At 36.8% G+C, this 26,596-nt stretch overlaps 1 protein-coding gene across 1 annotated transcript; it reads right to left on the bottom strand.

Moving 5' to 3' along the window:
• Positions 1 to 981: 981 nt before the first annotated feature.
• On the bottom strand, positions 982 to 24,728 carry LOC133077024 (solute carrier family 7 member 13-like). The gene is given in 9 exon segments (XM_061171722.1): positions 982 to 1,093; positions 1,658 to 1,737; positions 5,658 to 5,812; positions 12,707 to 12,710; positions 13,048 to 13,208; positions 13,211 to 13,246; positions 22,221 to 22,352; positions 24,123 to 24,272; positions 24,275 to 24,728. Coding segments are annotated over 9 exon segments (1,284 nt in total).
• Positions 24,729 to 26,596: the final 1,868 nt, after the last annotated feature.

Below are 26,596 nucleotides of genomic sequence, written 5' to 3'. Positions count from 1 at the left end.
TTATAAGATGTCTATTCTTATCCACACGCTGTCTGAGGGGGTGAGTATACAAATTTAAATAAATGAATGAAATAAAAAAAAAAGACTAAGGAACAATCCCTCCCTTAGAGGAGCTCACTGTCTTTAGGGAAAAAAGTAGGTAGACAATTAAAAGAGAGTGTGGACTATGATATAATAAGCTCAGAAACATCAGTGCACAAAGAGGGACATCTACTTCAGTCTTGGGAGACTGAGATCAGCATGCATTACTGGGGAAGTAAGGCTTTAGTTACAGATAAGGAGAGTTAAAGTGTGAAAGTTCTGGGCATTAGGTATCTTGTGCTGGTTGTGTTTTACATATGTACCATGTACATACATATATATAAGGAGTATTATTCTGGTTGAAAGAGAAAGATGCTTTCCAATTAAGTTCAAATAAAAGCAAAGCAAACATGCTGAAGTGGAGGAATGGGTGACAGAAGAACCTCCTCAGTCTATGGTGCAGCAGAAAGAGTTAAGAGTTTTAGAATAACAGGGAAGTGGGTTCAGATCCCAGCTCCACCACTTACCAGCTCTGAAACCATAACAAATTTCCCAGCTTCTGGGACTCAGTTTTGTCATCTTTAAGTAGGAACATGCAGAGGTATGATGAGGATTAAAGATACCGTATACAGAAGTGTCTTACATGGGGCTTGTATATAATAATGCTTGATAAGAAGATGCTATTATTGAGAGCATCACCATCATTATTACTATTATTATTATTAACTTCTGTAAGAGGAAGGATGTTCCCTTCCCCAATCCTTTATTAGAATATTCAAAAGCTGAGGAAGTTTGATACTGCTCATCTGCCATGGGGCTCTGTTTACATCTTGAATTACTCAAATGAAATGCAAAAAGAGCTTCACTGTATCATAAAGTGCTCATTACTTTAATTCAAACAGCACAGAGTTCCCCTAAAAATAAATGACTCTGTCCATCTGTTTATTTCCCTCTGCTAAACTAATTTCCTGCGTTTCTTGGGCTGGTGAGAAACACTTCAAAGCCAGCTGACGTAAACAAAGTAAGGAAGTCTCCAGCCCACATCACTGGGTTCTGGAGGGCCTCAGACAGCCTGGGTGGAAAGGCAACAGTACAGTATTCAGCCTGTGTATGTCATGATGTTCACGGTCCATAGGCACTGTCACTCTAGAGGTCCACTTTAGGGAAAGATTTGTTGGGAAGCAAATTTTCCCATTTTTGACATCGATTTCATTTTGTATGATCAAATATAATTTTACTTTATCTTTGTAATCCTTTAGCTCATGACTGTCATAGAACACAATTTTAATCAAAATCTTGATGATAACACATAATTAAATGATTTTGTGTAAAGGCCAGAAAAATAAATTATATGAAATTGATACATAAAAAGAAGAAAGAGAAAGATGCTTTTAATAAATCAATCATTTGTCAAATATGCATAATTTATTCTTTTTTGGTTGCAGTTGTAGGTGGATTTTTCTGTAAATTTCCTTCTGTTGAAATATATACATCAACGTCATCAGCAGGTGAAACTTTTAATAACAACTGTAAAAAGCAAGTTATCTTGTTGAAACATGTAGAACCCAAATTAAAGTGAACAAAAGGCAAATAAAACAAAAGTCCGCTGAGGATAAAAAGAACATAGATATGGTACATCTTAGGAGACTTGATAATGGGTGTCAAAACCAAGAACAAAGACATGGCCATGGTTCCAAATACAAATGGCAAACGTACCTGAGAACAAACATAAATTTGTATTAGAGTGGTCTTGGAGGTTATTACAAATAATAACATAAAACATTTTATCTACAGACATTTGTTTACTACTGAGGAAGTTGGTTTTATTGATAAAAAAAATATTACCAGGTCTTCCTCCTTTTTATGTAAGAGAAAATAATCTGCTGAGAATCTCCTTGGGGTGTGAAATAGCAGAACTGAAGGCTTTTACTTAATAATTTCACCAATTTGCTGACCCTTTGATTTTTTCATAAGTCCGTTCCACTTGCCCATTCAGAGCTCTTGAATGAAAACATCATGAAACATTCCAGACTGTTACCCTAAAGAATTTTTTCGCCATAAAAATTTTCTAACTTTTCCATTTTCAGGCAATATCAAAATTAATATTTTCTGTACCTCAACCTAACATACAACCTAATATATAACATATATATATAATTCATTTGGGGCATATTTTTATTGTAAAAGGACCACAGGGTTCAGATTCACTTTCTCTGATTCTCACTTTTCCCTTAAAATGGATCTTAACAATGCATACCTTTCAAATTTGTATATCTTAATTTGGACAATTAAAGAATACACAAACACACACTATTATATGTAATTAAAGAATAGTACCTGCAAACAATAAAATGCTTAATTAAATGTTTTGGATTATTGCCTGTTACTATATTTTGTGTAACTCTCTTCTCTTTCCTATTAGACTATGAAACTACTGATGGCATAATTAATGGCCAATTTATCTACATAGCTTTAAAGGGTTTAGAGGAGTGTCTTCCACACAGTAGTTGCTTAGTACATATTTATTGAGTCATTAAATGACTCAGATGTAAGATTATCATTTTCTTTCATTTTTTCAGTTTTGAAATGTCGATTTCTGTTCCTCACCCTAAACATTAGAATCCTCAGGGGTGATGTCTAGGAATCTGAATTTATACAAGAAATCCCAGAGTTATTCTCTTTCACAGTATAGTTTGAAAATCTTAGCTATAAACTGTCTTGGTTTTCTTTTTTAACTTTCTAGTCCACCCCTGTACCTTAGTGTACTGCTGAGATATTCCTGTGGGTATTCTGCTACCTCCTTTTACCTTATACAAGGTATTAGGTTGGACAAAAAGTTCGTCCAGGTTTTTCCATAAAATGTTATGGAAAAATCCGAACGAACTTTTTGGCCAACTTAATACATCATAAAAGGGGCCCCTTGATTGCTTTTAGAATACGGCTCATTGATAAAACAAGGACTGTTTGGAACCTACCTCATTAAAAATAACTTATAAGCCTAGGAATAATAAAAGCTATATAGCAAGATATGCATGCCATAAGCCATTTTACAAGTTAGTGACAAACCACTAATTCAGCTTTAAGTTTTCTAGCAGCCTACATGAAAAGGGAAGCATGATCTTACAAAGCTTAAGTATTGAAACCAAGCAGAACCCGTGGGACTCCTGGGCACAAAAGCCTTTCTCTGTCTCCTGGTTCTTGTTTGTAGGAAATAGGTTTCATTTAGCCCCCATGACCTTCCCTGAGTTCCAAAAGGCAGGTTTAAACAGTTGCTAATCAGGAAAGGGAGGGGATGCAGAGACAAGGGAGGGGCAGCCAAGAAACAATAGTGCAAGAAGGCCCAAAGAGACATTTCTCCAAAGAAGAAATACAGATGGCCAATAGGCACGTGGAAAAGATGCTTAACATCACTAATCATTAGAGAAATGAAAATCAAAATTAAAATGAGGTACCACCTCATGCCAGTCAGAATGGCCATCATTAAAAAGTCTACAAATAACAAATGCTGGAGAGGCTGTGAAGAAAAGGGAACCCTCCTACACTGTTGGTGGGAATGTAAGTTGGCATGGTCACTGTGGAAAACACTGTAGAGGTTCCTCAGAAAACTAAAAATAGAGTTACCATATGATCCAGCAATCCCACTCCTGGGCATATATCCAGACAAAACTATAATTCACAAAGATAAATGCACCCCTATGTTCATAGCAGCACTATTCATATTCACAATAGCCAAGACGTGGAAGCAACCTAAATGATCATCAACAGATGAATGGTTAAAGATGTGGTACATATATACAATGGAATACTACTCAGCCATAAAAAAGAATGAAATAATACCACATTTGCAGCAACATAGATGCAGCTAGAGATTATCATACTAAGTAAGTCAGAAAGAGAAAGACAAATACCATGATATCACTTATATGTGGAATCTAAAATATGAGACAAATGAACATATTTAGGAAACAGAAACAAAATCAGGGACATAGAGAATAGACTGGTTGTTGCCAAGGGGGAGGGAGTGGGAGAGGGTAGTAGTGGGAGTTTTGGATTAGCAGATACAAACTGGTATATAGAGAATGGATAAACAACAAGGTCCTACCTTATAGCACAGGGAACTATATTCAATATCTTGTGATAAACCATAATGGAAAAGAATATGAAAAAGAATGTATATATATGTATAACTGAGTCACTTTGCTGTACAGCAGTAATTAAGACAACATTGCAATTCAACTATAGTTCAGTAAAAAATAATAATAAAAAAAGAAACAATAGTGCAACCTTAGGGCAGGGTCCTGGTTCCCCCTCAAGGGATATACATAACAATATCTTTGAGCTCTTCTGCAGAACTAAAACCCCCCACCAAATGGAAGATGTTAACTACGTGATGAAGTATTCTTCATTCCAGAGAGGAGGTCACAGTTCGATAACCTTGAGAATCACAAGACCACCTGATGCCAGAGGATCTCTGGATTGAAGGAATTCATGCCCTGCAGGTACCCTGATCCTTATCAGCAACACCACCCCTTGACTATAAGACTTCTCACAAACCCCTCCAGGTTGGCACACACAGCTATGAGGGCATTAGCCCGCTGTGGTCCCCTTTGCCTGGCAAAGCAATAAAGCTGTTCTTTTCTACTTCACCCAAACTCTGTCTCCGAGGTTCAATTTGGTGCCGGTATAGTAGAGGCTGATTGTCAGTGTCAGTGTCTGTAAAGAAAACTAAATAATCTGCCTAGAAACACAAGTATTTCTGATACAAATATTAGAAAGAATTTTCTTCAATGGTCTACATTTAGAGAGACAGTTGCATAACGTAAAAATATATCACTTAATCTCCTTTCATTAAGTATAGGAATGAGTTGCCAGAGGTTGTTTGGTTAAACACAACATTGGTTAACTCCACAATATAGATGGATGGGCTGTAGTAAACAATTAGAAGAAAAAAATTCTTCCACAGGCTATGGAAAAATTCTTCCAAATGCTATGAAGCATTTCAGATATAGTTAATATAGAGAGAGATTTTGGTGGTTTGAGGAATTGACAGAATACTTATCCCTCAATCAATCCTTCATACATATTCTGCCTCTGAGGTAAGCTTTTGAAAGATGAATGAGTTTGCAATTATACTCCTTCACAAATATCTAGAGTGTAGCTCTTCTATATTGGCCATTAAAGCTGGAGACTTATACACTTATAGACATTTGAGTTGAGAAGCCTGAAAAGTCCTAGGCAAGCCTACAGGGTTATCTAAGGTGGTACCATTAAGAGGACACTCAAATAATCATTGGCCAAGGACATTGGTCCATCTCTTCCCCTGAGATCTAGTACAAACATTATACACCCCACACATGGTCCCTTTGGACTCAAATTTCACTAGTTGTATTATAATATAAAAAAGCCTAAGGATCCTCTGCCTTTACTAGCAAGGACCAGTCCTGTGCTTTCTCTCTTGAGATTTCAAATTGAAAATGGTCTAAGAAGCTTATGAACCAATAACTATAAAACCTATTCTTTAGATCAAATGTTCCTAAAATGGGCTCGAAAGATTTTACATGCAGATGTAAGAAAAAAGTAAAAGTACAAAATGCTCTTTAGAAAGGTGAAGGGAACTTTTTTCAGGTTTGATTTACCTTATAAGGTCTGGATAGGTGGGGCTCCTGGAATCTCAGTTTAAATAAGCCCATCATCATTAGCCCAAGTTGAATCCAATCTGTGAATCCCACGTAGTTTATGGGGATTAAGTCTGAGGGAATAATTAAAATGGAGGCAAAGATAAGCATCTGAGCTTCAAGATGGCAGAAGAGTAAGACGTGGAGATCACCTTCCTCCCCAAAAATACATCAGAAATACATCTACATATGGAACAACTGCTACAGAGCACTTACTGAATCCTGGTAGAAGACGTCAGACCTCCCAAAAGGCAAGAAACTCCCCACGTACCTGGGTAGGGCAAAAGAAAAAAGAAAAAACAGACAAAAGAATAGGGATGGGACCTGCACCAGTTGGGGGGAGCTGTGAAGGAGGAAAGGTTTCCACACACTAGGAAGCCCCTTCGCGGGTGGAGACTGTGGGTGGCAGAGGGGGGAAGCTTCGGAGCCACGGAGGAGAGCGCAGCCACAGGGGTGCGGAGGGCAAAGCGGAGAGATTCCCGCACAGAGGATCGGCGCCGAGCAGCACTCACCAGCTGGAGAGGCTTGTCTGCGCACCCGCTGGGGCGGGCGGGGGCTGGGAGCTGAGGCTTGGGCTTCGGTCGGATCGCAGGGAGAGGACTGGGGTTGACGGCATGAATACAGCCTGAAGGGGTCTAGTGTGCCACAGCTAGCCGGGAGGGAGTCCGGGAAAATGTCTGGAGCTGCCGAAGAGGCAAGAGACTTTTTCTTGCCTCTTTGTTTCATGGTGTGCGAGGAGAGGGGATTGAGAGCACCGCTTAAAGGAGCTCCAGAGACGGGCGCGAGCCACGGCTATCAGCGCGGACCCCAGAGACGGGCATGAGACGCTAAGGCTGCTGCTGCGGCCACCAAGAAGCCTGTGTGCAAGCACAGGTCACTATCCACACCTCCCCTCCCGGGAGCCTGTGCAGCCCGCCACGGCCAGGGTCCCGTGATCCAGGGACAACTTCCCCGGATTGAACACACGGCGCACCTCAGGCTGGTGCAACATCACTATGACCTCTGCCGCCGCAGGCTCACCCCGCATCCGTACCCCTCCCTCCCCCCCCGCCTGAGTGAGCCAGAGCCCCCGAATCAGCTGCTCCTTTAACCGCATCCTGTCTGAGCGAAGAACAGACGCCCTCAGGCAACCTACACGCAGAGTCGGGTCCAAATCCAAAGCTGAACTCTGGGAGCTGTGCAAACAAAGAAGAGAAAGGGAAATTTCTCCCAGCAGCCTCAAGAGCAGCGTATTAAATCTCCACAATCAACTTGATGTACCCTGCATCTGTGGAATACCTGAATAGACAATGAATCATCCCAAATTGAGGAGGTGGACTTTGGGAGCAACTATATATATATTTTTTCCCTTTTTCTCTTTTTGTGAGTGTGTATGTGTATGCTTCTGTGTGTGATTTTGTCTGTATAGCTTTGCTTTTAACATTTGTCCTAGGGTTCTGTCTGTCCTTTTTTTTTAGTATAGTTTTTAGCACTTATCATTGGTGGATTTGTTTTTTGGTTTGGTTGCTCTCTCTTTCTTTTTTTTAATAATTATTTTTTATTTTTTATTTTAAACCTTATTTTATTTTATTTTACTTTTATTTTATTTTATCTTCTTCTTTCTTTCTTTCTTTCTTTCTTTCTTTCTTTCTTTCTTTCTTTCTTTCTTTCTTTCTTTCTTTCTTTCTTTCTTTCTTTCTTTCTTTCTTTTCTCCCTTTTATTCTGAGTCACTTGTATGACAGGTTCATGGTGCTCCAGCCAGGCTTCAGGGCTGTGCCTCTGAGGTGTGAGAGCCAAGATCAGTACACTGGCCCACAAGAGACCTCCCAGCTGCACGTAATATCAAATGGCAAAAATCTCCCAGAGATCTCCATCTCAATGTCAAGACCCAGCTCCACTCAATGAACAGCAAGCTACAGTGCTGGACAACCTATGCCAAACAAATAGCAAGACAGGAACACAACTCCATCCATTAGCAGAGAGGCAGCCTAAAATCATAATAAGGCCACAGACACCCCAAAACACACCACCAGACGTGGACCTGCCCACCAGAAAGACAAGTTCCAGCCTCATCCACCAGAACACAGGCACTAGTCCCCTCAACCAGGAAACCTACACAACCCACTGAACCAACCTTAGCCACTGGGAACAGACACCGAAAACAACAGGAACTACGAACCTGCAGCCTGTGAAAAGGAGACCCCAAACACAGTAACTTAAGCAAAATGAGAAGACAGAGAAACACACAGCAGATGAAGTAGCAAGGCAAAAACCCAGCAGACCTAACAAATGAAGAAGAAATAGGCAGTCTACCTGAAAAAGAATTCAGAATAATGATAGTAAAGATGATCCAAAATCTTGGAAATAGAATGGAGAAAATACAAGAAACGTTTAACAAAGAGCTAGAAGAACTAAAGAGCGAACAAACAGTGATGAACAGCACAATAAATGAAATTAAAAATTCTCTGGAAGGGATCAATACCAGAATAACTGAGGTAGAAGAACGAATAAGTGACCTGGAAGATAAAATAGTGGAAATAACTGCTGCAGAGCAGAATAAAGAAAAAAGAATGAAAAGAATTGAGGACAGTCTCAGAGCCCTCTGGGACAACAATAAACACACCAACATTTGAAATATTGGGGTCCCAGAAAAGAGGAGAAAGAGAAAGGGTCTGAGAAAATATTTGAAGAGATTATAGTCAAAAACTTCAGTATCATGGGAAAAGAAATAGTTGCCCAATCACAGGAAGTGCAGAGACTCCCATACAGGATAAACCCTAGAAGAAACAAGGCATCCAAGACACATTAATCAAACTAACAAAAATTAAATACAAAGAAAATATATTAAAAGCAGCAAGGGAAAAGCAACAAATAACATACAAGGAAATCCCCCTAAGGTTATCAGCTGACCTTTCAGCAAAAACTCTGCAGGCCTGAAGGGAAAGGCAAGATATATTTAAAGTGATAAAAGGGAAAAAACTACAACCAACATTACTCTACCAGCAAGGACCTCATTCAGATTTGATGTAGAAATCAAAAGCTTTACAGAAAAGCAAAAGCTAAGAGAATTCAACACCACCAAACCAGCTTTACAACAAATGCTAAAGGAACTTCTCTAGGCAGGAAGCACAAGAGAAGGAAAAGACCTACAATAACAAACCCAAAACAATTAAGAAATGGGAATAGGAACATATATATGGATAATTACCTTAAATGTAAATGGATTAAGTGCTCCCACCAAAAGACATAGACTGGTTGAATGGATACAAAAACAAGACCTGTATATATGCTGGCTACAAGAGACCCACTTCAGACCTAGTGACACATACAGACTGAAAGTGAGGAGATGGAAAAAAATATTGCATGCAAATGGAAATCAAAAGAAAGCTGGAGTAGCAATTCTCATATCAGACAAAATAGACTTTAAAACAAAGACTATTACAAGAGACAAAGAAGGACACTACATAATGATCAAGGGATCAATCCAAGAAGAAGGTATAACAACTGTAAACATTTATGCACCCAACATAAGAGCACCTCAAAACATAAGGTAAATACTAACAGCCATAAAAGGGGAAATCAACAGTAACACAATCATAGTAGGGGACTTTAACACCCCACTTTCACCAATGGACAGTTCATCCAAAATGAAAATAAATAAGGAAACACAAGCTATAAATGATACATTAAACAAGATGGACTTAATTGATATTTATAGGACATTCCATCCAAAAACAACAGAATACACATTCTTCTCAAGTGCTCATAGAACATTCTCTAGGATAGGTCATATCTTGCATCACAAATCAAGCCTTGCTAAATTTAAGAGAATTGAAATAGTATCCAGTATCTTTTCTGACCACAATGCTATGAGAGTAGATATCAATTACAGGAAAATGTCTGTAAAAAATACAAACAAATGGAGGCTAAATAATGCATAACTTAATAACCAAGAGATTACTGAAGAAATCAAAGAGGAAATCAAAAAATACCTAGAAACAAATGACAATGAAAACACAGCGACCCAAAACCTATGGGATGCAGCAAAAGCAGTTCTAAGAGGGAAGTTTATAGCAATATAATTCTACCTTAAGAAACAAGAAACATCTCAAATAAATAAGCTAACCTTACACTTAAAGCAATTAGAGAAAGAAGAACAAAAAAACCCCAAAGTTAGCAGAAGGAAAGAAATCATAAAAATCAGATGAGAAATAAATGAAAAAGAAATGAAGGAAATGATAGGAAAGATCAATAAAACTAAAAGCTGTTTCTTTGAGAAGATAAACAAAATTGATAAACCATTAGCCAGACTTATCAAGAAAAAAATGGAGAAAACTCAAATCAACATAATTAGAAATGAAAACAACTGACACTGCAGAAATACAAAGGATCATGAGAGATTACTACAAGCAACTATATGCCAATAAAATGGACAACCTGGAATAAATGGACACATTCTTAGAAATGCACAACCTTCCTGGACTGAACCAGGAAGAAATAGAAAATATGAACTGACCAATCACAAGCACTGAAATTGAAACTGTGATTAAAAATCTTCCAGCAAACAAAAGCCCAGGACCAGATGGTTTCACAGGTGAATTCTATCCAACATTTAGAGAAGGGCTAACACCTATCCTTCTCAAACTCTTCCAAAATATAGCACAGGGAGGAACACTCCCAAACTCATTCTAGAAGGCCACCATCACCCTGATACAAACACCAGACAAAGATGTCACAAAGAAAGAAAACTACAGGCCAATATCACTGATGAACATAGATGCAAAAATCCTCAACAAAATACTAGCAAACAGAATCCAACAGCACATTAAAAGGATCATACACCATGATCAAGTAGGATTTATCCCAGGTATGCAGGGATTCTTCAATATATGCAAATCAATCAATGTGATACACCATATTAACAAATTGAAGGAGAAAATCCATATGATCATCTCAATAGATGCAGAGAAAGCTTTTGACTAAATTCAACACCAATTTATGATAAAAACCCTCCAGAAAGTAGGCATAGAGGGAACTTTCCTCAACTTAATAAAGGCCATATATGACAAACCCACAGCCAACATTGTCCTCAATGGTGAAAAACTGAAACCATTTCCACTAAGATCAGGAACAAGACAAGGTTGCCCACTGTCACCACTATTATTCAACATAGTTTTGGAAGTGTTAGCCACAGCAACCAGAGAAGCAAAAGAAATAAAAGGAATCCAAATTGGAAAAGAAGAAGTAAAGCTGTCACTGTTTGCAGATGACATGATACTATACATAGAGAACCCTAAAGATGCCACCAGAAAACTACTAGAGCTAATCAATGAATTTGGTAAAGTAGCAGGGTACAAAATTAATGCACAGAAATCTCTTGCATTCCTATACACTAATGACGAAAAATCTGAAAGTGAAATTAAGACAAAAACTCCCATTTACCATTGCAACAAAAAGAATAAAATATCTAGGAATAAACCTACCTAAGGAGACAAAAGACCTGTATGCAGAAAGCTATAAGACACTGATGAAAGAAATTAAAGATGATACCAACAGTTGGAGCGATATACCATGTTCTTGACTGGAAGAATCAACATTGTGAAAATGACTCTACCCAAAGCAATCTACAGATTCAATACAATCCCTATCAAACTATGAATGGGATTTTTCACAGAACTAGCACAGAGAATTTCACAATTTGTATGGAAACACAAAAGACCCCGAATAGCCAAAGCAATCTTGAGAAAGAAAAACGGAGCTGGAGGAATCAGGCTCCCAGACTTCAAACTATATTACAGAGCTACACTAATCAAGACAGTATGGTACTGGCACAAAAACAGAAATATAGATAAATGGAACAGGATAGAAAGCCCAGAGATGAACCCACGCACATATGGTCACCTTATTTTTGATAAAGGAGGCAAGAATATACAATGGAGCGAAGACAGCCTCTTCAATAAGTGGTGCTGGGAATACTGGACAGGTACATGTAAAAGAATGTAATTAGAACACTCCCTAACACTACACACAAAAATAAACTCAAAATGGATTAAAGACCTAAAAGTAAGGCCAGACACTATCAAACTCTTAGAGGAAAACATAGGCAGAACACTCTATGACATAAATCACAGCAAGATCCTTTTTGATCCACCTCCTAGAGAAATGGAAATAAAACAAAAATAAACAAATGGGACCTAATGAAACTTAAAAGCTTTTGCACAGCAAAGGAAACCATAAGCAAGACGAAAAGACAACCCTCAGAATGGAAGAGAATATTTGCAAATGAAGCAACTGACAAAGGATCAATCTCCAAAATTTACAAGCAGCTCCTGCAGCTCAATATCAAAAAAACAAACAATGCAATCCAAAAATGGGCAGAAGACCTAAATAGACATTTCTCCAAAGAAGATATACAGATTGCCAACAAACACATGAAAGAATGCTCAACATCATTAATCATTAGAGAAATACAAATCAAAACTCCAATGAGATATCATCTCACACCAGTCAGGATGGCCATCATCAAAAATCTACCAACAATAAATGCTGGAGAGGGTGTAGAGAAAAGGGAACACTCTTGCACTGTTGGTGGGAATGTAAATTGATACAGCCACTATGGAGAACAGTATGGAGGTTCCTTAAAAAACTAAAAATAGAACTACCATACGAGCTAGCAGTCCCACTACTGGACATATACCCTGAGAAAACCATAATTCAAAAAGAGTCATGTACCAAAATTTTCATAGCAGCTCTATTTACAATAGCCAGGACATGGAAGCAACCTTAGTGTCTATCAACAGATGAACGGATAAAGAAGATGTGGCACATATATACAATGGAATATTACTCAGCCATAAAAAGAAATGAAATTGAGTTATTTGTAGTGAGGTGGATGGACCTAGAGTCTGTCATACAGTGTGAAGTACGTCAGAAAGAGAAAAACAAATACCGTATGCTAACACATATATATGGAATCTTAAAAAAAAAAATGATCATGAATAACCTAGTGGCAAGATGGGAATAAAGACACAGACCTACTAGAGAATGGACTGTAGGATATGGGGAGGGGGAAGGGTAAGCTGGGACAAAGTGAGAGAGTGGCATGGACATATATACACTACCAAACGTAAAATAGCTGGTGGGAAGCAGCCGCATAGCACAGGGAGATCAGCTTGGTGCTTTGTGACCACCTAGAGGGGTGGGATAGGGAGGGTGGGAGGGAGGGAGACGCAAGAGGGAAGAGATATGGGGACATATGTTTATGTATAACTGATTCACTTTGTTATAAAGCAGAAACTCACACACCATTGTAAAGCAATTATACTCTAATAAAGAGGTTTAAAAAAAAAAAAAGGTGAGCGTCTGAATCACAGCTACAACTGGACAAGAGTGGATATTCAGAGTTGAGAGGATCAAAGGTAGCTGACCCTCCTGGCTTGCCATATACCATAACTTTGACGTTGAAAATACAGTACAATTAAGGGAGCTAAGTATTGACGAAGAAACACCAGTTGAAATGGCCCATTGCATGAAGGGATTACTCCACCCATCCAGGTGACAGCAACAATATCTGTAAAAAAAAAAAAAAGGGAAGCCACTAATTATGTAACTGACAAAATGTTGATACTGTATAGTATTTTAAATTAATTAACTTAGCAAACATTAAATTGTAATTGTAGCAAAGACAAAGGACTAGTAGTAGTAGATTTAAACTTCGCTTTATCTAAATGAGGAAGTTCCCTTCTATCCCTATTTTTTTTCCAAAGTTTTCTAAAAATCACGAAAGAGTGTTCCATTGTCAAATGCTTTTTATGAATCTCAATATTATAATGTGATCTTTGTCAGTTACCATATTAGTAAAACATTAATTGATTTTGGGATGTTAAACTAACCAATTGTAAACCTCACTTGTTCATGGTGTATAATCCTTTTTTATATGTTGCTGGATTCAATTTACCAATGTTTTTAAGAATTGTTGCATTGTAGTTCATAGAACAATACATGTTGTATATAACATTTGCATGTAATTTTCTTTCTTTGTGAAAAGAATTATTCTGGCTTTGGTATCATAGAAATACTGGTTCCATAAAATAAATTGGGAAGTGTTCCCTCTTCTGTTTTCTGAAAGAATTTGTTTAGGAGTGGCATTATTTCTTTCTTAAATGTTTGATACAATTCATCAGAGAAGCTACTGGGACCTGGGATTTGATTTGTGGGAAGATTTTAAATTATTAATTCAATTTGTTTTCTTAATATAGATCTATTCAGATATTCTCTGTCTTCTGGAGGCAGTTTTGTTAATTCGAGATTAAAAAATGTATCTTAGTGGCACAAAGCCACTCTCTCTTTTTCCATGGTCTCTTCCCTTCTCTCCCTCAACCTCAGGTGTCTTGAGGAGAAAGATGATTAGGGGTGTGACTGAGGTCTCCCTGCCCTGAAGGCTATACCCATCCAAATATACTGGGAAACTTTATGAAGGCTTTTAGATATGGGTTCCCAAGTACCGACAAACCCAGGAATGTGGAGTGAGGGCTAGATTCAGCTAAGGGGATCTGGATAGAATTCACAGTGCAGAAGTGAAGCCCCCTACCCACAGAAGTTCCTTTGTGAATAAAGCACTTTGGGCAAATTCAAAGTACTGTATTTTCATGGCTTCCACTGTTGAATATATTTTTGGTATTGATATTTTAGATGCTTGTACTATAAATGATCAAAAAGTCCAGAGGCAATTCTCCTGTTCAGGTAGAGATGCATGTGGAGAGTATTAAACATGTATGTTCCTTCCAAACCCTCTCCTTCTTCCTCCTTGTGTGGTTCAACAAAACAACATAGAATCTCAGTAGGAGAAAGATCACAGACCTGATTGAAAACTTAAAGGCAGCAGGGGGTGGGGCGTGGTAAAAGATGCAATATCTCAATATAACTATGCCCAGTGACAAAAGCTACTGGGATCTGGAGCTTTACAGTGGATTATTACCAAATGCTCAATTGTTGCTCCTATAGCCCCATTTGTGGTTATTCCAGACATTGTGACTGTAATGGAAAAAATTACTGAATAGATTGATGCCGGTTGGTATTCTGTCTCAAACATTACCAACATTTCTTTTCTATCTCACTTGCTCAACATACTTTCAGAGTATTCCCCAAGGGATTCCTAAACTCCCCTGATATTTGTCACCAGTTGGTGTTGAGGATTTTGCAAGATATCCAAAGTTTATACTGTATTGTCTGCCATCCAATATCCACAGTTTATACTGTATTGTTCATGTCCAGTTGGTGGGCAAGTCAAAAGCCTCAGTCTAAACAGACCTGAGTTGGTATTGTTACACTTCTACCAACAGGCTGATGAATCCCAACAATATTTATGGTACTGTTTGCCAAGTAAGGTTTCTGGGGAACATGTAGGTAAATTCACAACACTCAGTCTCTCTGGTAGTCAAGAAAAAAATTGTCTCTGGTCCCCTACTACTAAAAGGAAACCCAGCACCTTATGGATACTTTGTGTGTTGTAGATTGTATGTATCTCACTTGGGCACTCTACTTGGTCTTCTGTATCAGCTAATTCACAGATCAGTATCCTTTGAGTGGAGGAACAAATCAACAGGCTGTATTGAAAGCTGTCCAACAAGCTATGGCACACTTTCTACCTTTCAGGATCCACAACCATAATTACTCCTTTGACCTAGAAGTCTCTGTGACTGATGATTTTTTTCTATTGCATTTCCTGGCAAAGAGAGGCACCTTATAGCTGGAGGTGGCCCTTGAGGTTTTTGACTTGTTTCCTCTTTGACACAACCACCAGGTAAACTCCTTTTGAAAAAAATATTAGCTTGCTACTGGGATATTGTAAAACTGAACACCTGACTCATGGAGGCCTTGTGACTTTCCAGCCTAATATTCTCATTTTGGGATGAATCAAATTGTATTCAATTATTAAAAAGGTATGAAGAGCCCAACAAATCTCTCTTATCAAATGGAAATGGCATATTCAAGAACATAGCTAGCCTGGCCCAGTGGCATTTTGGTTTTGCATGAAAAAGTATAAGCTACATCCCAGTTTGCTGACTGAAGTGGAGTTACTGGTTCAATGGGGTACATTGAGTTGTGGAGTTGCTGGTTCACAAGGGTTCCTGTAAATGTCTGGGCATGGTCCACTGATAGGTTAGCTAAGCTGAAACCTTATGGTGCCCACTAGGCTGCTACAGCTGTTAACCTTTGCACCAGCTATGCAGAATGGAAAATAGACAAGGATACTCTACTCAGTAATGGGTGACCAAACATCAGATTATTCAATCAGCAGCCATTATTTCTTTCTATAGTTTATGGTCCCAGAGAGGGGTGTCTTTATCTGTCAGTCTGTAGTTTTCCAAGTGACAGACCAAGCACCCAGGCCATTGATGATAGTTCAAGTCATTAGAAATATAGCAAGGTTCATCAAGGGGGGAATTGGCATGGGCTATGAGAATAGCCTGAAGTTCTGTCCACTGAGCCCCTTCTCTGATGAGAATAATTGGAATAAAGCTGTTGAATGATACTGCACTTTCCAGATTGCCATGATTGATGTCTGAATTCATCTTTCTAGACATGGCAATACATTTACCATCATACATTGGACATAAGAAAAAGGACTCCACATTTTGCTACAGAGGCTAACACCAATTGTGTCACACTGTGACAGTCACACTGTGACTTCTGCCAAGATTTGACCATTTGTTCACAGTGAGGGAGGCCACTTGCACAACATATTGTCCCTGCTCACTCCTGGGAAATTGACTACATTGTACCTTGACCCTCTCTTGGGAGTGACAACTGATAGCTATTGGCACTTTTTCAGGTTACAGTGTTGCCATTCCAACTTGATTAGCCCACTCTGGCCACACTACTGTGGCCCTTGAAACTAATCTGTGTTATGTGTTTGGCCATTCAAAAATCTGACAGTTGTGTACAACACAAAGACACATCAATGTGCTGGAGACAAAGATATTCAATGTATCTTTCATATATGGCTTTTGAATACATCTGATATCGTTTAGTGTTTGGATGGCTTCCTCAAAAATTAACACGGAAATATTTCTGACTCTTCCTCCCTCACATTCTTCTAGTCCATGCACCTTGGTCAGGTAGTTTGGTCACTGAATATAACCATCCCTAGAGAGTGATCCTCTACTCTTGGCTGCTTCCTGGGTGATGATCAGGGAGAATAGGATAGGAAGTTATATAGACCTATTTTGAAAACTCAGGAGGCTTTCCTGATCACTGCTGGATTTTATGCTTCTTCTTTTCCTCACACAGCAACCCCAATCTCACCTGGTTGGTATAAGCTCTGGACAGCAGCTGACCATAAGGAAGCCAAGAGGATTCAAAATTAATTTTGGTTCATGCACCTGGATTCTCTTGTTGGATTGACATGGTCATAGATTACAAGGATAATGAATGCTTGGTTGAGTACCTGCTTTGCTAAGTTCTCTTACAGTGGCAATTGTGGGAGCCCAGGAGGGAACATTTAGACTCTGAAAAATATGGGGATGGAAGGACAATAATGATCTTTTGTCTTTTAGAGCCATTCCAGGAACCTACCTTCTGAAGAAAGACTTATAAAAGATATTATAAAAGATTTGGATTCCCTAAGTTTGGGGATCTTCTACTGTCATGTGGAAGTATCACCTGGCCTTCTTTGCTCTGTCTTGTGGGAATTGAGTTTCGGGAACCAGCATAAAAATGACATTCTAGGTACTGCTATTGTTATGAAAAAATAAATTGTCTTTGTCTCCATTTCCAGCCTCCCTGAAACTGTGCCAGACTAACTTGTAAGCTTTCAATCAGGGATAAATCTTCATAGTTGTTGAGAGTCCTGTGATTTCTTACTTGACCCATGGGTTTTTTAGAAGTGTGTTGTTTAATTTCCAAATATGTGGGATTTCCCAAATTACATTCTGTTGTTGGTTTCTATTTTGTTTCTGCTGCTGTTGCAGGAAATATTTTGTATGATAGAAATCTTCTCAAATTTTTTGAGACTTGTTTTATATCCTAGAATTAGGTCTATCCTAGACAATGTCCCATAAGTGCTTGAAATAAATGTATATTCTGCTTCTGTTTGGTGGAGTCATCTATAAATGTCAATGAGATCAGTTTGTTGGATAGTGCTGCTCAGATCTTCTATATCCTTATTGACTTTCTATCTAGTTATTGAGTGATATACTGACATCTGCAACTATAGTTGCTGAATTGTCTATTTCTCCTTTCAATTACATTAGTATGGCTTCATGTATTTTGGGGCTGTGTTATTAGGCATGTATACATTTATAATTATTACATCTTCCTTATACATTGACCCTTTTACCATTATGAAATGCTTTTCTTTGTCTCTAGCAATCTTTTTGTCTTAAAGTTATTTTGTTTCTTATTAATATTACTATTCCTAGCTTTCTTACAGTTAATGTTTACATGTATAAATTTTTCCATTCTTTTACTTTATACTTAATTGTGATTTTGAATCTAAAGTGTGTCTCATTTAGACAGCATATAGTTGGATTGATGATTTTAACCAGTGTGACAGTCTCTGCCTTTTTATTGCAGTGTTTAACTTATTCTCATTTAATATTATTGATATTGTTGTATTTACATCTGTCATTTTTCTATCTGTTTTTTATGTCTTATGTCTTTTTGTTCTTCTATTCTTCCTTTACTTCCTCCTTTAGTGTTAAACAGATATTCTTTTTTTTTTTTCTGCACCGTATGGCTTGTGGGATCTTAGTTCCCCAACCAGGGATCAAACTCAGGCCTTGGCAGTGAAAGTGCTGAGTCCTAACCATTCCTGCCAGGGAATTACCTAAACAGATATTCTTTTTTTTAAATTAATTTATTTTTGGCTGCATTGGGTCTTCATTGCTGTGCACAGGCTTTCTCTAGTTGCAGTGAGCGGGGGTTACTCTTCATTGCAGTGTGCGGGCTTCTCATAGTTGTGGCTTCTCTTGTTGCAGAGCACGGGCTCTAGGTGTGTGGGCTTCAGTAGTTGTGGCACACGGGCTCAGTAGTTGGGGCTTGTGGGCTCTAGAACACAGGCTCAGTAGTTGTGGTGCATGGGCTTAGTTGCTCCACGGCATGTGGGATCTTCCCGGACCAGGGCTCGAACCCATGTCCCCTGCATTAACAGGCAGATTTTTAATGACTATGCCACCAGGGAAGTTCCTAAACAGATATTCTTAATGTGATAGTTTAATTCCTCTGTTGATTTGTTGAGTTATTTTCTTAGTGGTTGGTCTGGTAATTACAACATGCACCTTTAAATTCATCAAAATCAATTTCAAGTTAATTTCAGTAAAATATGGCGACTTTGCTCCACTATAGCTCATTTCCTTCTGTTTTCTTTGTGCTATTATTGTCATATATATTAAATCTATACATTTTATAAACCCTACACTTAAGTTTCAGAGTTATTGCTTAAAATAATCTTAGGTATTTTTTTTTAAATTCAAAGAAAAATGTGTATACACACATACAGAGTCTTTTATATTTACCCATGTACTTACTGTTTCTGGTTCTCTTTCTTCCTTCCTTTTCATTCAAGTTACTTTCTTCAGCCTGAAGAATTTCCTTCAGTAAGTCTGCTAGCAATGAATTCTCTCAGTTTTTGTTTCTCTGGTGATGTCTTTATTTTGCCTTCACTTATGAAGGATATTTTCACTTGATATCATATTCTTGGTTGACAGGTTTTTTTTTTTTCTTCCCTTTCAGCACTTTAAGTGTGTCATTCCACTGCTATTTGGCCTCCATTTTAAAAAATAAGTCAGTTGTTCATTGTATTATCACTCCCCTGTATACAATGAGTAGTTTTTCTCTTGCTGCTTTCTCTTTTGCTTTGCTTTGGCTCTCACAATTTGGCTTTGATAGGTATAGGTTTGATCCTCTTTGTATTTATTGTGGGGTCATTGAGTTTCTTGGATCTATTTATTAATGTTTTTCATCAGTTTTCAGAATTCCCAAGCCATTATTTCTTCATACATTTTCCTGAGTTGTTGTTGTTTTTGTAACTTGCCTGGTAGACTGATAAACCCTGTTTTCTTCATGGTGTGAAGCTACTATGTCTTCTCATATTTTAATTCTTAATTTTAATTTTAATTTTCATGTTTGGATTCCTAGAGGTTGCTACTGTTAGCTGCATAGCTTAGTGGTCAGTTAATGATTTGAGCAGAATTTATGCTCAAACATCTCAAATCCATAAGGCTTCCATACTTTCACAGTCAATCTGTGTGTGTGTTGGGAAGCACATTCAAAGTTCAGCCAGTTTTCAAGTTGCTTTGGCTTTTACTTACTGCCTGACTCTCGTGGTCTTCCCCTGCAGTTCCCCAGTCAGCCAGGGATGTGTGAAGAGTTTATCTAGCTCCTCTCTGACACTCTTATTTCAAGGGCATACTTGTTGAAAATTGACTGGTTTGATGATAACCCCAAACTGGACCACAAACTCGGGCTGGCAAAGATATGGGCTTTATCTGTATGTGTCCTACTGAATTCACTACATTAAGAAGATAGTTCTGTGGGTTTTCACCCTCTGACTCAAACTGTGTCTACTAATGTAAACATGTCTTGTCTAAAATTTTTGTGAATGAAACTATTTACTATCTTTCTACTCTATAAAATTTGGGAAGTTGCAGGTTTTATTTTCTAACATCAAAGGGCTAATTTCAGTGAAAAATATTACTTTCCTTTGGATGTTTAGGATCACCACAGAGTATTTTTTCCTTGTGTTTTAACCACTATAATTCACATAACTTGATTTTGTAGATTCTGTAAAGTGATTTTTCTTACTCTAATTATGCTATGCAATAAAAAGGGCAACAACTTTTCTCCCTATTTTACTCACATGAGAATTGAAACCAAGAGTTACTGAATCCTTACCAAGTGAAAAAAGCTGCAATATCTGAAAGGTGATTTTTGCAATTAGGTTTTTTTATTTCAAATATATGGCTGTTTTAATTAATCTGTGATCTATCTGAAGCAGAATATTATTTTGCAATAGGTGTTCCAGAGTGCCTTCACATATATTTTCACATTTGTTATTACTACTACTGAGTGATATGACCAAATAATATACTCATCTCATTTTATTTTTTATATTAAAAAAATTAATGTATAGTTGATTTAGAATATCGTGTTACTTTTTGTTACTTCAGTTTTATATCCAGATTCTTTTCCATTATAGGTTATTATAAGATATTGAATACAGTTCTCTGTGCTATACAGTAAATCCTTGTTGTTTATCTCTTTTATATATAGTGATGTGTATCTGTTAATACCATTCTCCTAATTTATTCTTCCCCCCACTTTCCCCTTTGGTAACCATAGTTTGTTTTCTATGTCTGTGAGTCTGTTTCTGTTTTGTAAAATAACTTCATTTGTATTGAGTTTTACATCCTACATATAACTGATATCATATAATATTTGTCTTTGTCTGACTTACTTCACTCAGTATGATAATCTCTAGGTCCATCCATGTTACTACAAAAGGCAATATTTCCTTCTATTTTATGGCTGAATAATATTCCAGTGTGTCTATCTATCTATCTATCTATCATCTATCTATCTATCTATCTATCTATCTATCTATCTATCTATCTATCTATCTACCACATCTTCTTTATCCATTCATCTGTTGATGAACACTTAGGTTGTTGCATCCATGTCTTGGCTATTGTAAATAGTGTCATTTTAGAGTTGAGATAACTGAGGAGCCTCAAGCTTGGATGTAGTATAGGCCTTATTTTTCTTTTCATTCTTTTTCTTTTTAATGAGAGCCTATTATTGATTTTCTTTTATCTTTAGGGCCTTATGATAACTGGAAATGTAAAGTTTTAAAAATATATACTTTATTAATATATTTGTTTAGATATATTAAGTTCAATTGAGAATTGAGGCTCTTTCAGTTTGTCTAATTTTAGAGCAAAAAATCAGTTTCTTTACTATAAAGTAGTAATTCTTAAAAATTCTGAAAATTTGAATCATTTTTATGGTAAACTGAAATTATATATCTCTATATAGATATATATATTGTGGAAGGATTCACTTCTACTTCAGTAATAAGAAAAGTTAAGTACTCAAGCTCTGTATAGATTTTGGGGATATGCCTAGAGACAAAGTATGAGTTATATTTCCTGGAGGCAAATGCTATCCCAGAGCACCCATATACACCTTATTAAGTACATCCCAAGGGATTTTGATAAGTATTCTCATATTTTCTATTCTATTCTATCCCATTCTATTCTGTTCTATTCTATTCTTTCCATTGTGTTCTGCTTTTTTTCCTTTTATAATTTTTGGTGTTTTCCATATTTTTGCTCCTAGACTTCACCCTTTACTATATGCTCAAAAGAGATTGCTTGACCTTTTGAACTTTTACCTTTAAATAAATAGATAAATAAATAACCCAGACATGAACTAATTTAGCATAATTCTCTTAAAGTATGCAAAAAATCCACTGTACATTAGAAACTCCCTTTATTCAGGAGAATGAAACAGAGTGTCTTTCCTCTGGTTCTGTGTAGCCATACCTGAGGACATGATTTCCTTTGGCATCAGGACGGCTAGGTGGGAAATGTTAACCAATAAGTAGATCAGTGCCACACGGGTAAGTGCAGTAACCACGCATTTGGGGATATTCTCACTAGGGTTTTTCAGCTCTCCTGCAAAAAAAAGTGCCACACATAAAAAATGGCTAATTATATAATCTTTGAAAGTGGCTTCAATATAACACATAATAAGTAAAAGAAATGACTGCACACAGCAAGAGTTCATTTTTGTTGAATGCTTATTTACCAAGCTTGGGCAAATTATTGATTCTAGTAGCAACAGAATTTTGCTAAATTCTGGGTTTTAATGTTGTATCTCTGATATACTCAACATGAGCTTTTTTGGATAAGAAAATAACAGAAAACCTGGATTCTAGGCCAGGAGGACTGGAGCAAATCTTCCCTTACCTTACGGCCATCATTGTATTCAATAGAACTACAAGTACGTGTTAGTGAAGGGCTGGAATAGCTCATCTGTTAATCTGGTCACAATATTCTAGGACTTTAGGGTAGACTCTCCTGCTCTTTTCACTCCTTGGATTAAGGTTCTAGACTAGTTAAACCTTAAATTAAACTTGAGTGTATATTGCCAACACCAAAATTGACATATATGTTTACTTGGAAAATACAAAATTATATTATTAACTCACAGTATGCAGCTCCCTCAAAATAATTCATATGTATTAAAAAGTAAAATGCAAAATAAGACCATAAAGATTTAGAGAAAGAATCACAGATACATATTTATCTAAACCTTGAGATGGGGAAAGACTTTTCAAGTATGAAAACAATGAAAAATTAAAAGATGGATAGTTTGGTACTTATAGGTATTATATAAATAACTAAATAAACATAAATAAATTCTAGTCTTTAAGACTGAAATTTTTAAAATCTTATGAACAAAATAAAAAACAAACAACAAACTGGGAAAACCATTTACCTGTCTTACAAGGAAGAAACACAAATGGTCATGAACATTTGCAAAACTCTTCCCTCCCATTAGAAATTGAAGAAAAAATGAGTTATAACACTGAAATTTGATTTTCACAACTCTAGGTGACTAAAGAATGAACAAGTTTGATGAAGCCAAGTCTAGTCACTTTAATTCACACTGATAGATATATTTGTAAAGCCTTTCTGGAAGGCAATTTGGCAATATTCCTCAAGACATTTCTAAATATTTGTATGCTTCACTTAGTAATTTTACTTCAAGATTTTTTCTAATAAAGCAATGAGAAACCCACAAAGATTTACATAAAAGGATGTGATTGGAACAGTGAGTGTAAAATTTTAAAATGAAAAACTAGAAACAACTCTGGGATCCAACAATGGGAAAAAGTTTGAAAAATGGTCAAATTACATATGATAGAATACTGTGTATTCATTTAAAAGCATTTATATTTAATAATATTTTGAATTCTCACTATGTGCTTTAGGTAAAATAAAGTTATAAGAGTATATGTGCAGTGTGACCCCCACATGTGTGTACATACAAGATAATTGGTTACACATAATCTTTATTTTAATTTATATCTTCTGTATTTAAAATTTTTCTCTGATGAGGGTTGTTATAACTACGAAGTGTAGACTATTAAAATATTTGTTCAGTAAAAAACTGCAATTGTCTTGGAGTCCTTACGCTGTGTCAGTTCTGTGTTTACTTGTTTTAATTTGTAAACACCTGGAAAATATTTCACTTTCCAAAGCTGGAAAGACACATTTGTAGAGAGTTTAATGCATTTCCACCCACCCACCTGATAAAAGCAAGAGAGAAACACATTATATTAAAACAATGTAGTATTTCTTTCTTAGAATTAAGCTGATTAACCGTTGTATGTTTATAGCGTGGTGGTGTTTTTTATAATTTAAAAATAATGACTTTACCTGCTATTCGAACAAGGACTCCCCAGCCATAATATGCATATAATCCTTGTAAGAAGGCTTCAGCAATCTGTGAGGCATCTGAAACTTCAGCATCGAAAGCTTTCTCAAACCTGACTAGGTTCTCTTTTCTTCCTCTCACAAATAACACGATCCAGTTAGAGATATGAAGCAGAGTACTGTCATTTTCACAACTGTACTGACAGTCTGAAACCAAGTCACCTCCTTCACTCCTCGATCATTCAGAATTCCCAAGCACCATAAAATGGCCAATGCTAAACTGTTCTTTGGCATCTCAGGAACAAAACATCCAGGATAGAAAGGCTGCATTATATACCCTGCTAGTAAAAAGCCACGTGCAGCAGTTCCTGCTGGGGTACTAAATAGATTAATCCAGAGATAGAAGAAAACAATAAAGGGTCCAAGAGATCTCTTGAGGAAATAATACTGTGCTCCACTTCTAGGGAATGTGGTCCCCAGCTCTGCGTGACTAAGGGCAGCCATCGTAGACACTATGGCGCAAGCAGCCCAAATACTTAGGGAGACTCCTACATTGAGTGAAGAGTATTTTAACACCCCTTTAGGAGCAACAAATATTCCTGCACCCATTATGATACTGAATAAAAAATCATTCCATGGAAATACCTTATTACCCGTTGAAGCTGAGTACTTTCTCCCATCTTCATTTTCTTAAGTCTGAAACTTAATTTTAAAAGCTAACATAAATTCACAGTTTTTACTCTGTTCATATTTGTGAAAGGCTTCAGCCAATCTTCTTATAGTTAAGTGCTTTACTTTCCTCTTCCTCTCTTACTCAAATAGATTTTGTCACAGCCCTTAACATAATAAAAAAATTAACTTGTGAGCAAATTGAACTAAAGTGTCTGAGATAATATTAGAGTTATGTTTTACGTGTTAAGCATTTAAAAAGTTATGCACAATTAAACATTTTAGACACAGCTAATTGGGAATGAGATGAAAAATTCCAAGTCAGGTTTCCTCTATGGATATGTAACCTCATTAATTTTGATCCTTAAACAAGTAATTTTTAAAGTTTGTACCATAAGGAAGTTTGTAAAGAATGACAAAAAATACAAGGTTTGAATCACATGCTTGCCACTTGTTAGCAGATCTTGGTTTGAATCACACACACATCTGTCACTTACTAGCACATCTATGTCACTCAATGACTTTCAATTTTGTTATTTTGAAAAATGGGACTGATAATCCTTATTTTTTTCTTTAATAGAATTAAATAAGGTAATTTATTGATGAAGCAAATACTAATACAAAACTCCTGGTAGTATAACTGACATACCTTAGGGATCCATAAATGTTAGTTTCATAATTTGGTTATTTTAATTTTCACTATCTGCATTATATACAGAGTGCTTCAGCTTCTCTAAGGTCCTTTAAAAATTTTTGTAATTAGTTGCAAATTAGACTCAGTTTTTGACAAACAGGTCACTTAGTACACATATTTAGGGTTTTACATTTCCCTGGTTAATTATCTAGTAGGGGCATGATTCATCTTTTCAGCATTATTTATTTTTTTCTATATTTTCAGCTACTTATTGACTTAGGGAACACTCTTTTGAGCATCTGCTTTTTGCCTGGTACAGAGTGAATCAGTGCATGTGCAGGAATGACTAAGACAAGGTCTGTATATTGTTCACCATTTTACCCTGGTATCTGGTCCAGCTCGGGGTACACAGTATGTCTCAGTAAATCTGTTGAATTAATGATCTTTATCCTCCAGGAACTCCTGTTTAGAGAAGAAGACATATATAAACCAAGACTTTTTATATACTGGTTGTGAGCTTCAACATGGTAATACTAATAATAGCTAATATTTACATGGCACCTACTATGTGCTGGGAACTGTGTTTAACACTTACATTAACTCTTTAAATCAAATCAACCACCTGTGATACAGTACCAATAGATGAGGAAATTAAGGAATAAGAAATTAATTTGTCAAATTCACCCACCTATTCACTTAAATTAACTAATTTTAATGTATTTTACATATATGTTTTTATATATATTTATGATTTTACTTACAAATAAATAAATCCATAATCCACAAGAAGCCAAGAAACAACAGTATAAACCATAAGAGTTGGTTTGTTTTTTTCTTGGTGACTTTTTCATGGGTCCTGTGTTTATCCAATCTCAGCGATGCATCCCCTTGTGCAGGGACTGGATTAGGACCGATGGAGCACTCAAGTCTGACTCACAGCCATGAGTGTGTCATTAGCCTCACTCTCCTCTCTCTCACAAGTGGCACAATAACAATGGCCTGTCAGCACAGGTTATTGCAACTCAATAATCAGACTTTAATTCAAGTCTTGGCTGTGAGAACAGTATTCTGAAGATCTCTAGACATATTACTACAGTTACAAGCAAAACTCTTTGGGAATAGTCTGTACTTCTTTTTCTAGTATAAAAACTGACACATAGACCAATGGAACAGA

The sequence above is a fragment of the Eubalaena glacialis genome, chromosome 17 (assembly GCF_028564815.1).
Source record: "Eubalaena glacialis isolate mEubGla1 chromosome 17, mEubGla1.1.hap2.+ XY, whole genome shotgun sequence".
Taxonomy (NCBI): Eukaryota; Metazoa; Chordata; class Mammalia; order Artiodactyla; family Balaenidae; genus Eubalaena; species Eubalaena glacialis.
This window is presented reverse-complemented; position numbering and strand designations above follow the sequence as displayed.